This window comes from Macaca fascicularis, chromosome 11 (assembly GCF_037993035.2).
Source record: "Macaca fascicularis isolate 582-1 chromosome 11, T2T-MFA8v1.1".
NCBI lineage: Eukaryota > Metazoa > Chordata > Mammalia > Primates > Cercopithecidae > Macaca > Macaca fascicularis.
Genome location: NC_088385.1, coordinates 132,748,735 through 132,762,537, shown reverse-complemented (window position 1 = coordinate 132,762,537; position 13,803 = coordinate 132,748,735). Strand labels below are relative to the sequence as shown.

The 13,803-nt window shown below is 38.0% G+C and overlaps 1 protein-coding gene across 3 annotated transcripts in view; it reads right to left on the bottom strand.

Moving 5' to 3' along the window:
* Positions 1–13,803, bottom strand: part of TMEM132B (transmembrane protein 132B) — a 470,175-nt gene that overhangs the window by 62,069 nt on the left and 394,303 nt on the right. For 2 of the 3 annotated variants that reach the window (XM_015431809.4, XM_065525023.2), the window contains exon 5: positions 1,795–1,938. In XM_015431809.4, the coding sequence (XP_015287295.2) occupies positions 1,795–1,938 (144 nt within the window). Of the gene's footprint in view, positions 1–1,287; positions 1,752–1,794; positions 1,939–13,803 lie in introns of those variants that run through there. The other variant, XM_074008385.1, reaches the window with a different exon arrangement.

The window sequence follows — 13,803 nt, the reverse complement described above, 5'->3', positions numbered from 1 at the left end:
CCCATCCTCCTGAGGCTACATAGGTGAAAGTTGAGCAAAAAAGTATCATCTTCCAAAATGACGTCTATGAGGATGAGCAGAGGATACTCTTAGTACCTCTGTGTGGAGTGGAGAAAACCAAGTATATGGCAATAATGGGATCCTTGAATTCGGTCCTGTCCCTCTAGAGCAGAGCTCTTCAGGGCAAGAGAAGGAGGATTCCACCCCATGGGGCTTCACAGCAGGCTCTTAGGTCAGAGCAAAAGGCTTAGGAAACTATAGATTGAATCATTTGTTTGAGCCCATTATGACATAAGCATACAGACACCATCATCTCTTATCAGTGTCTCCTTTCTAGAATGACAGGGGAATAGTAAAAATGGTGTAAAACTTGCACATTGTCAAAAGCAACCAGCTGAGCAGTTCATCATCCATATTTTTCATTGGTGCAGATAATCTCCTGTGACTTGGCTCAGATCTTTCTAAACTCTGAATATTTAAGGCCACAGATTTAATCAAACCTGCCTACAGAATACAAGGACCACCAGGAACCCCAGGCAGGGCTATGTGTGCAGGTTTTAAGCTAGTCCACCTTCCATCTCTAAGGACAGTGAGCATTGCAAGTCCAGGAAAGACTCTATGCCAAACGAGAGCTTCCTAAGAATTAATTTCTTTGTTAATTAGACCTCACGACTACATCAGTCTTTTTTTTCTGAAACTGTCTCTGGCTTAAGACACAGTGTCCTGTAGGTCACAACAAGAAGAAATCAACCCCTCCCAGACCTTACTGAGACCAAATTTCATGTAACCTCTAAACAGGAGCTAGTAGAATGTGAGGAAGGGCAGAACTCTGAGTTATTGTATTTTTCTAAAATAGCTGAATAGATTGGACTTAGGGGCTCTCTTAACAATTTAAAGGAGGAAGGATCATTCTAAAAAACTCAAATCCTTTCTCGCTGAGGCCTCTGCTGCAAAAGCAATGGCAACCAGTGTGCTAAGAAAAAATAAGCAGAAACACTAAATTTGGTGGTTCAAAAAGACCCCTTCAAAGAGCATGAACAACATATTGTCTGGTTCCTAGCAGAATTTGGAGTCAGAAACAGAGCTAATTTGACTGAAGAATCTAGCAGAAATGTCCCATGGTCAGATTTCCTAAACTGTATCCCACTGGTTATATTCAAATTAAGTTAGGTGGCACATGGGTGAACTTATTTTTATTTTAATAGTTATTTATTTTAAGGCATATTAACAAAAAATTTAATACACCAAGTTTATGGACTTCATTGTCTTATAATGAAGCTAAATTCGTTTTTAAGTTTGAAAAGGTAATGCGTTTATTAGCACCACACCCTAACCCACTGAGCTAACTGAGCACCCCAAAGAAGCAAGGCATTTAAAGAAAATATATTGAATAAATGGTATTATTAGACACTGTGAGTTGGCAAAAAAAAAAAAAAAATGAGAAGGTGGTATTTGGATTACTAAAGTTGGGAAAATATTGTCTTATGAGGAAAGATAGAGGGAAGAATAGGGGAGACAAGAAAGGGGAGAAGGAGGATAAATTCTCTCTGCTGGAGATAAAGGGTCAGGGATTCCCCTTTCCAGGGAGAGGGAAGCAGCATCGCCTGCTGCAGCCGCCTGCTGATTCCAGGGAATCTCTGCCGTCAGCTGTTTCCTCCTTCGTGAGGTCATTCTGGCCTCCAGCCCTTCAGAGCATGGGACGCTCAGTCAGAACAAGACCTTGGAGACAAAAGAAGGGGCGACAAAAAGCTCTGAGCAAGCACTTAGGAGAACTGGAGATAAATTCCCCCTTACCTTAATGACGTCTTCATCGGCAGACTTGCATTCCACAGACTCAGACACATCGACCACAGAACCGTCCTCCTGGACCCCCACGACTTTGACAGGAACCGAAACAGGCTTTCCGGTGAGAATGGCGGTGTTCAAAACCTCGGTGTCCTGAACAGGAGAGGAGAGGGCTCAGGTCAGCAAGCGCGCACCACGGGGGCGAGGGGGACGGGGGTGTCCACCAAGCTCCCGACGCCTTCATTCTCCTTCTGCAATTTAGACAGAAGGGATGTCCGAAGGGATGAAGCTACGAAGCACACACACAATGGAAGGTTCCAAACAGCTGGACGGGGTTCCACCCCAGACGGAGATAATCAAACCTGACGGTTGGTGGGACGGTTGGTGGGAATGTCTTCTCAGTCCCAGGCGCAGGGTCATCCTCCCCTCCCTGACCTCCACTCCCTCTGCCCTACTCCAGCCCCGCCACCCTCCGCCCCACAGACTCACACACAGCACACGAGTTCCTTTCAGTACTTTTCAAATCTTGGCTCAAGGATCATTTGGGAAGCGACTACCTATTTTCTGGGCCTATTAACATAGTGAACATAGACTTCATTGTGATTTTAAATTAGGAAAGACAACAGCAGAAGCAACAGAAGAGAACGAGTCAAACATTACAAACCTCCGCACACCCAAGCTGACCACCAACACCCCACCTCCCCGACACCTCCAGAACCCCCAGAGATCTCCCTCCAAACCCAGGTATTTTTAAATGCTGACATGTGCGTTTCTCACTTCCTCAGTTGACTGATCTCCTCAGAGTTCTATAGGTTCTAATATATGTTCATAATTTATCTCAGTCTGTCAAATATTTGCCACCCCCACTGCCAACTTCCCTACTCAAGCCATCTTCCCTCAACTGGACAACCACAATGCCCTCCCCAACTGGTTTCCCTGTGTCCATTCTCTTTACAACAAAGATTATCTTTTTGATTCAATATAATGCAGATTATTTCTTTCCTAGATTATAACTCTTTGAAAAGTGTCCTGCTATTCTTTTTTTTTTTTTTTTTTTTTTTTTTTTTTTTTTTTTTTTTTTGAGACAGAGTCTGGAGTGCAGTGGCGCGATCTCGGCTCACTGCAAGCTCCGCCTCCCGGGTTCACGCCATTCTCCTGCCTCAGCCTCCCGAGTAGCTGGGACCACAGGCGCCGCCACCTCGCCCGGCTAGTTTTTTGTTTTTGTTTTTGTTTTTTTTTTGTAGATACGGGGTTTCACCGTGTTAGCCAGGATGGTCTGGGTCTCCTGTCCTCGTGATCCGCCCGCCTCAGCCTCCCAAAGTGCTGGGATTACAGGCATGAGCCACCGCGCCCGGCCCTGCTATTCTTAAGATAAAATCCAAGCTCATGCACATAGAATGATCTGACCTTGGCACCTTTGACCCTCTCTCCTGCTCCTGTCTTTCTGTTCCTCACCACAGTTGAGCCCATTAACATCCCATCAACAGCATCTACCACAGGGTACTTCCCCTGTGCCTGGGTTCTCTGATCTGGAAAACGGGGATAATAAAAACAGCTCCTGTATGGGGACCTTATGAAAACTTGATAAATCAATCAATGTACAAAGCTTAGAACAGAACTGGTACATAATGGGCAACAAGCACACAATAAATCCAGCTGTTACAGTAAGTTCTCTACAGTATTTGCTCCATGAGTGAATTGAAGAACCACTGAGTAGATTCACAAGGGGACTGTGGCAGAGATGCCACTTCACACTTGCCTGAAGAGAAAGGGAGTCAACCAGAGAAGATGGTAGACACCTGGGCAACACAGCCCAGCAATGAGAGTTCACCAAACATTCCACAATTGGCTTCACTAGAATGAACCAACCAGATAACTATTTCAGTGTCTCCCAGACTGTATCAATGAGATCATTATTTCAGTACTGCTTTCACACTTGGAGTCCTTAACCTTAGCTCAGGCACGAAGTGGGTTCTGCAGTCAGCCCCACACTCTCTATTCCAAACTTGATTGTGAAGGCTTAATAGAGTAAGAGATGGAGTCAACCTTTAATAATAATAATAATAATTGCTAAAACTTAGCTATTGTGTATGAAACGGGTAATGTTCTATGTGTTTTATATGTCATTAATTCCTCATTCAGTTTTCTCAACTCTCCCAAGGTAGTCACGGATATTATTCCCATTTCATAGATGATTTATTTTTCGTTGATATTAAACCTGCAAATAATAGCTAGTTGTTAACAGAAAACATCAACTTTGTAATGAATATTTAAAAACAATAACATCCCAATCTAAGAAATGTAAAAATTAAGTTTGTTTTTTACATGTGTCCCCTCTTCTGGATGAAATTTTAAAGAGAGAAATCCAAAAGAACAGAATGACACTCCATGTTCCTGAGCACTCCCCTCTGCCTGGGGAGCTTAATCCTGTGCACACTTACATAAATTTATATTAAAGCACATAGGATGGGAAGTACTGTGGAAGTTGAGATGAGAACTCACCTAGGTGGGGTAATGACATGGAAGTGGGAGTAATCTCATGAATACAAGGAACGGAGATCGTATCTTAACTGCTAAGTTCGACTCAATCATGCAGCTGAAAAAAAAATCAATGCAGGTATTTTTTGTGTGTGGTGCATTGATTTTGTCTAACGAGCATCCCCTCCTTCCTTCCTCTTTAGTGACAATGTTTCTTTTTTTTCTCTCTGTATCACCCAACTCCTGCCATTTGTGAATGTGGCCTGGGTGGCGCTGACCCCAGAACACCCAGTCAGACTTCACAGAAGAGCACGTGACCAAAATACAGTCAATCTGGGTATTGCAGCCCTTTGCCCACAAAGAGAGATTCAAGTGAAGCCCAAACAAAGAAAATCAGACAAGAGTAGGAGCTGCAAATATTCCTGGGAAAGATTTCTAGGTTTCTGAATCCAACTACACCTGAATTTCTGTTATCTTTGGAAATTTAGATATACAAAAATTAACTGTTTTACCGAAGTTAGTTTGAGTTGGGTTTTTTGTCAGTTGCAACAAAAATTCTTAACACATGAGGACAGGTAACAAGCAACACACTAGGGAAAGATAAAAGGCTAGACATCAATCTCTGCCTTGTAGAAGCTCATAGCCTTCAAGGAAGACATTACAATATATTTCCCAAACTGAGTTTTAAGAAAGGTGAAATTAATTTTTATAATAAATTACAACTGACACAAACTTATGATTCTATTACACATAACTTTGCAACCATGTTTCCTCCTTCAGCTTTTTCACAGTTAGCTGAGATTTTTATACCTTTTTTATCCTGTGTCCATCAACAGCCTCTCAAAAATCCCGAAGGCAATTCCTACCTACTTAGCACAATGAGAAAGCAATTTACCATGGTAAATATTACATTGAAATCGTCCCCTGATCTCAGAGATGCTAAAAATCCCTAACCTATCAAAAAACCAAGTATTTTATTCTGCTCTTATTTGTGTGAGTTCTAGGTTTCATGCCTTGAAACATATTTATAGTCCTTTATGACTATGTGATTCCATTAATGTTGCATGTTAGGGTGATGTCAGTGAAAATGGTAGCGTCAAAACATCAGAAAATTCCCTTCTACATAAAAGCAATGAGGAAACTGTCAAACAGTGTCAAGATCAACTTTTGTATAACTCTGGAAATAAACCAAAGATTGATAGGCAACCAATAGATCATTTATTCAAGAAAAAATGGCTGATTCTTGGTAAAAACAGAACTTTGTGGCATTTTAACCTGACCTGCTTAAATCTCACACTTTCTAATGCTGTAGTATCTTTGAAAAATAACAGCCTATACTGACAGTAAAAACCAGCAGTCTAGAAGCCACTGGAGTGGGCAGGTCAGGACTGGAGATCTTTCAAAACCTCATTCCCAAATAATTGTCATTTATTGACTTGTCTAATGGTTCCCTGAAAAAAACCCACTTGCAAGGCTGTCGTTATTTGGCTCCACTCTCAGTTCACCCAGCGTGGAAAGCTCTTCCCTAGAGATACTTTCCAGGCAACTGTTTGACTTTTCGCTGCCTGAGGCAGTGTATAACAGTTTAATAATAAAGCTTCAAAGGAAAAGATAAAGAATGAGACGTCCACAGGGTCATTGAAAGGCTACGGCATATTCCTGGGAATCTATAAGATCATAATCATACTTAGGGCTGTGTGCATGCCTAGAGCTGTGCTCATACACAGGAAAGATCAGAGAATAGACCTAAGCTCTCACCTCTGGTTGATTCTGAGGCTCTGTGAAAGCAGGAAGTGAAAGCTAAGGCAGGTGTCAGGTATTTAAAGAAAACTCTGCCTAATCATTGGCTGACCACGAAGCTAACCAAGCAGAGACTTTACAGACTTTACAGAATTAGTTTGCAAAAGTCACTAAGCAATCAACAACTACTACAACAAACAATCACAAAAACAAACTTGGGGAGGGAAAGAGAATCTGATTCCAAGAGTTGCTGCATTATATTATTTCAAAATGTCCAGCTTTGAACAAAAACTTATGAGATATGCAAAAAAGTAAGAAAATATGGCCCATACACAGGACAAAAAGCAATCTAAGCAAATTTTCCCTGAGAAAGCTAAGGTATTGGACCTACTAGACAAAGATGACAATTATTTTAAATTAAACATTTTGAATATATTCAAAGAAATAAAGAAAATAACATCTAAAGTACTAAAAGAAAATATGAGAGGCCAGGTGCGGTGGCTCACACCTGTAATCCCAGCATTTTTGGAGGCTGAGGCAGCCAGATCATGAGGTCAGGAATTTGAGACCAGCCTGGCTAACATGGTGTAACCCCATCGTTACTAAAAATATAAAAAAATAGCCAGGTATGCTACAACCACGCCTGTAATCCCAGCTACTTGGGAAGCTGAGGCAGGAGAATTGCTTGAATGCAGGAGGCAGAGATTGCAGTGAGCTGAGATCATGCTACTGCACTCCAGCCTGGGCCACAGAGCAAGATTCCATCTCAAAGAAAAAAAAAAGACAATATTGATAGATATGAATCATTTTCTTAAATAACCAATTAGAAGTTCTAAAGTTGAAAAGTATAATAACTGAAATGAAAAATTAACTCATGGGGCTCAACAGCAGATTTGAGCAGATAGCAAAAAGAATCAGTGAACATAAAGATAGGTTAATTAAAATTAAAATGTGAGGAGTATAAAGAAAATAGAATGAACAAAAATAGTACAAATACAGCATCGGAGATTTCTGTGATGCCATCAAGCATACCAGCATAAGCACAATTGCAATCCCAGAAGAAAAGGAGGCAGAGAAAAAGGAAGAAATAATATTTGAGTAATTAATGGCAAAGGTGACCCAGATTTTATTTAAAATATTAATCTGCACATTCAAGAGTTCAGCAAACTCAAAATAGAATAAACTCACCAAGATCCACACCTAGATACATCATAATCAAACTGTCAAATACCAAAATACTGTATAATATTGAAAACAGCAAGACAAATACCTCATGATATACAAGCAATCTTCAAAAGACTAAGAACTGTTGTATTACCAGAAACTGGACGCAAAAAGGCAGAAGGATGACAACATTCAATGTGGTGAAAGAAAAGACTGTCAACCAAGAATTTTATATCCAGAAAACCTGTCTTTCAAAATAAAATGAAGAAATTGTCACAAAACAAGAGAAACAGACAGTGAGAGAGTTCTTCACTAATAGACTCATCTTACAAGAAACACCAAAAGAAGACCTCTAGGCTCAAATGAAGGAACACCAGACAGTAATTCAATTACACATGAAGGTATAGAGAGCACCAGTAAATGTAACTACATTGAGAAATATAAAGGACAATACAAACATATTTTTGTTTGTGACATTACATTTCTTCTATCTTATTTAAAGGAGAACTGCATAAAGGAGTAATTATAGATGTTTGTTCATGGACACACAACTTGCAGAAAGATGCAACTTGTATGACAAAAACAGAGACAAAGATGAATGTTGTATAAAATGAGTCAATCAACAAGAAAATATAACAATTATGAAACAGATGCAACTAACAAAGCCCCAAAATACATGAGGCCAAAACTGACACAGTTGAAGAAAGAGATAAAATTCAACAATAAGAGTTGGAGACTTCAATATTCCACTTTCAGTAATTAACAGAACAACTAGTCATAAGATCAACAATGAAAAGGAAGACTTTAAGAATACTATAAAGAAACAAGACCTAACAGACATCTATAGAACACAGTAGCCAGCAACAGTAGAATACACATTGTTACTGCATTTACATGGAGCATTCTGTAGGACATATCACAGGTCAGGCCATTAAACAAGTCTCAACAAATTTGAAAGGACTGAAATTATAGAAAGTAAATTATCTGATATCAATAGAATGAAATTAGAAAAGGATAGGGTGAAAATTAAAAATATATGTAAACATTCAGAAATTAAACAATCCTCTTTTAACAACCAATGTTTCAAAAAAGAAATGACAAGAGAAATCAGAAAATACTATCAAATGAGTAAAAATGAAAGCACAACATGCCAAAACTTATGAGATGCATTAAAATTAGTATTGAGAGGGAAATTTATAGCTGTAAATGCCTATATGGGAAAATTAAAATATCTCAAATTAATAACCTAGCTTTCTACCTTAGAGAACTAGAGAGAAAAGAGCAAACCCAGAACAAGCACAAGGAAGACAATAATAATAGAGCAGAAAAAATGATAAGTATAGTTTAATAATAATATAAATATCATATCATTATTTATATTAAATACTGGTATTTACTATTAAATAATGTTATGTTAAATAATATTAGATATTACATTTCATATTTATGTATTAATACAAAATAATAAATGACATATAGAGAAAATCAGTGCAATGAAACCCAAAGTAAGTTATTTGGAAAAATTTTAAAGCTGATAAAACTTTAGCCAGACTGATGAGTGAAGCAGTAGGGAGATTCAGATTTCTAAAATAAGGAATTAAACAGGAGCTCAGTATTACAGGAAAAAAAAATTACAGAGGAATACTAGAGCATATGCCAAAAACCAGATGACCTAGATGAAAAGAGAAAATTCATAAAAACACAAAAACTACCAAAACTGGCTCAAGAGGAAATTGGAATTTCAATATCTATAACTGACAAAGAGACTGAATAATTTAAAAATAAACTTTCCACAAAGAAAAGCTCAGGACCAGATGGTTTCATTAATAAAGTCTAACAAAAGCTTAAAGAAAGAGTAATATTGCTTCAAAGAGAATAAAATACCTAGGAATCCAACTTACAAGGGATGTAAAGGACCTCTTCAAGGAGAACTACAAACCACTGCTCAGTGAAATAAAAGAGGACACAAACAAATGGAAGAACATACCATGCTCATGGATAGGAAGAATCAATATCGTGAAAATGGCCATACTGCCCAAGGTTATTTATAGATTCAATGCCATCCCCATCAAGCTACCAATGAGTTTCTTCACAGAATTGGAAAAAACTGCTTTAAAGTTCATATGGAACCAAAAAAGAGCCCACATCTCCAAGACAATCCTAAGTCAAAAGAACAAAGCTGGAGGGATCACGCTACCTGACTTCAAACTATACTACAAGGCTACAGTAACCAAAACAGCATGGTACTGGTACCAAAACAGAGATATAGACCAATGGAACAGAACAGAGTCCTCAGAAATAATACCACACATCTACAGCCATCTGATCTTTGACAGACCTGAGAGAAACAAGAAATGGGGAAAGGATTCCCTATTTAATAAATGGTGCTGGGGAAATTGGCTAGCCATAAGTAGAAAGCTGAAACTGGATCCTTTCCTTACTCCTTATACGAAAATTAATTCAAGATGGATTAGAGACTTAAATGTTAGACCTAATACCATAAAAATCCTAGAGGAAAACCTAGGTAGTACCATTCAGGACATAGGCATGGGCAAAGACTTCATGTCTAAAACAACAAAAGCAACGGCAGCAAAAGCCAAAATTGACAAATGGGATCTCATTAAACTAAAGAGCTTCTGCACAGCAAAAGAAACTACCATCAGAGTGAACAGGCAACCTACAGAATGGGAGAAAATTTTTGCAATCTACTCATCTGACAAAGGGCTAATATCCAGAACCTACAAAGAACTCAAACAAATTTACAAGAAAAAAACAAACAACCCCATCAAAAAGTGGGCAAACGATATGAACAGACATTTCTCAAAAGAAGACATTCATACAGCCAACAGACACATGAAAAAATGCTCATCATCACTGGCCATCAGAGAAATGCAAATCAAAACCACAATGAGATACCATCTCACACCAGTTAGAATGGCGATCATTAAAAAGTCAGGAAACAACAGGTGCTGGAGAGGATGTGGAGAAATAGGAACGCTTTTACACTGTTGGTGGGACTGTAAACTAGTTCAACCATTATGGAAAACAGTATGGCAATTCCTCAAGGATCTAGACCTAGATGTACCATATGACCCAGCCATCCCATTACTGGGTACATACCCAAAGGATTATAAATCATGCTGCTATAAAGACACATGCACACGTATGTTTATTGTGGCACTATTCACAATAGCAAAGACTTGGAATCAACCCAAATGTCTATCAGTGACAGCCTGGATTAAGAAAATGTGGCACATATACACCATGGAATACTATGCAGCCATAAAAAAGGATGAGTTTGTGTCCTTTGTAGGGACATGGATGCAGCTGGAAACCATCGTTCTTAGCAAACTATCACAAGAACAGAAAACCAAACACCACATGTTCTCACTCATAGGTGGGAACTGAACAATGAGATCACTTGGACTCGGGAAGGGGAACATCACACACTGGGGCCTATCATGGGGAGGGGGAAGGGGGGAGGGATTGCATTGGGAGTTATACCTGATGTAAATGACGAGTTGATGGGTGCTGATGAGTTGATGGGTGCAGCACAGCAACATGACACAAGTATACATATGTAACAAACCTGCACGTTATGCACATGTACCCTAGAACTTAAAGTATAATAATAATAATAAATAAATAAAAAGAAAGAGTAATATTAATTTTTAGAAATTCTTCACAAAATTAGAAGATGAAACAGTTCCCAGCTAATTCTATGAGACCAGTATTACCCTAATTAAAAAAAAAAAAAAAAAAAGCAAAGACATCACAGGAAAAGAAAACTACAGGCCAATATCCCTAAAGAATATAGATGCCAACCCCACACCCCTGCCACACACACATGCAAAATACTAGCAAACAAATGCATGCAACATTTTTTTAAAGGACTAAACACCATAATGAGTGGGAATTATCCCAGGGATGCAGGTTTGGTTCAACGTATGAAAATTAATCAATGTAATATACTTTAATTATAGAACAAAGGACCAAAATGCATGTCTTGATGGTCTCAAGACATGTGAAAAAAAAGCATTTGACAAAATCCAACACCTTTTAACGATAAAGTTACTCAATAAATTAGGAATTGATGGGAACTTCCTCAACATGATAAAGGCCATCTATGGAAAACATACAGCTAACATCACAATGGTAAAAGACTGTAAGCTTGCTCAAGATCAGGAAGAAGACAAACATGACTCTCACCACTTCTATGCAGTGTTGTACTGGAGGTTCTAGCCAGGTAATTGGTGGTGGTGGGGGGGAATTAATTAAAAGGAATCCAAACTGAAAGGAAGAAGTAAAACTATCTCTATTTGCAGATGACATGATCCCATACCTAGAAAATTCTAGAAATTCACAAGCAAACCATTAAAGCTAATAAAGGAGTTAAGCAAATTTCAGGATACAAGATGAAAATCTAAAACTCAATTTTATTTGTAATGAACGATATATAAATGAAATTAAGAAACTAATTCTCTTTATAATAGCATTGAAATTAATACATTACATGGAAATAAGTTTAATGAAAGTAGTTGGTTAAACTTAAATATCTCACAAAGTATTGTTGAAAAAGTTTAAAAAACACCTAAATAAATAAATAAAATGTATCCTATGTTCATAGATTGGAAAACTTAATATTGTTAAGATGTCAACACTCCCCAAAGAAATATACAGATTCAATGTAATTGCTATCAAAACTCCAGCTGCCTTTTTTCCAGAAATACACAAGCTAGTGTTAAAATTCATATGGAGATGAGGCAGAATAGCCAAAGCAATCTTGATAAATAACAGTTGGAAGGCTCACACTTCCTGATTAGAATTGACTTTCCAGAAATAAACTCTCACATTTTCAGCAGATTGGTTTTCAACAAAGATGTCAAGATAATTCAGTGGCGAAAGAATAGTTTTTTCAACAAATGATGCTGGGATAACTGGATATCCACTTAAAAAAGAACAAAGTTGGATCCATACCTCACACCACATTCAAAATTTAGTTCAAAATATATCAAAGACATAAATTTAAGGGCTCAAACTATTAAACTCTTTAAAGAAAACTTAGGTATAAATCTTCATGACTTCAGACTCAGCAAATATTGCTTAGATATGACACCAAAAGCACAACCAACAAAGAAAGTAAATTGTACTTTATCGAAGTTAAAAACCTTTGTGCTTCAAGAGATACCACCAAGAAAGTAAAAGGACAATCCACAAATGGGAAAAAATATTTGCAAATAATTTATTTGATGAGGGTCTAGTGTTTGGAATATATACAGAACTATTATACCACACAAAATAGACAAATATCCAGATTAAAAATGAGGGAACAAGATTTGAATAGACAGTTTCCAAAAGAAGATATATTAATACAAATTGGCCAATAAACACATGAAAAGATGCTCAACATCATTAAGGAAATGTAAACCAAAAACAGATACCACTTCACACTGACTAGGACAGCTTTAAATAAAAAGACATAAAATAACAAGTGTTGACTGGCAAGAATGTATGGAAATTGGAACTCTCATACATTGTCTGTGGGGTGTAAAATCGTGTGACTGCTGTAGAAAAGTTTGGTGCTTCCTCAAAAGGTTAAACAGAGAATTACCATATGACCTAGCAATTATACTCCTGGGGGTGTGTGTGTGTTTGTGTGTGTGTGTGTATATGTATGTATATATATATATATATATACACACACACACATATATATATATATATATATGACTGCTAATAGGTTTGGGATTTCACTGGAGGAGTGATGGAAATATTCTAGAATTAGTGTTGATGGTTGCAAACCCTTGTGGATATACTGAAAGCCACTGCATAGTGAAGACAAACAAACAAAAGATTCCGTGTTATTCTGAATAGTGAGGTAATGCCGTACGTCCTGGCATTTCATGTGTTGGGAACATCAGTACAGATGTCAGTAGAAAGGCTCATACCACTCCTCAATGCCAGTGATGATTCAGTGTTTTGTGAAAGATGGACAGTGGGCAACACAACAACTTTGCCAATGAGAAAACATTTGGCAGACTATAAAATCCAAGAAGTAGATATAATACAGGGCATCTTCAACACCATTTTTGACCAGCTGAAGTTTTACCAGGGTGAGTAACAGCCTCGTACTCTATGGCCATGAGAAGGATTCACACATCAGGCAGCAAGCAGCCCTAAGTGTTGACAGTCTCTCCTTTCCTCTTCTTGTTTCTCAAATGGTCATGATTCTTTACATGACAATCGTTCTGTTAGCTTCTAATCTGCAGAGTCAACTGAATCTTAGGGATATCTTAGATCTAGAAGGAACTGAAGAACACATTGCCTTAAAGTGCCTTGTTTTATGAAGAAAAGAGAGCAGCAACTCCTTCCACGTTGGGAATCTGAAACCCCATTGGACGAGGTGAACTACCCACGGGAAATACAAAGGCAAAAGAGAACATCACAATCTAGTACCACGTTTGAGAGAAAAGAATAATAATAGCTCTCATATAAGAGAGCATCTGCTTTGTGCTAGGGATTAATTAATGAGGTTGCTTCTATTATTCCTTTCGCTTTACAGAGAAGAATGTAGGAAATAAGGAATCTCTGACTGATAAAGAAACTGACTGCTCAGTAACTCCACCTATGGGTATC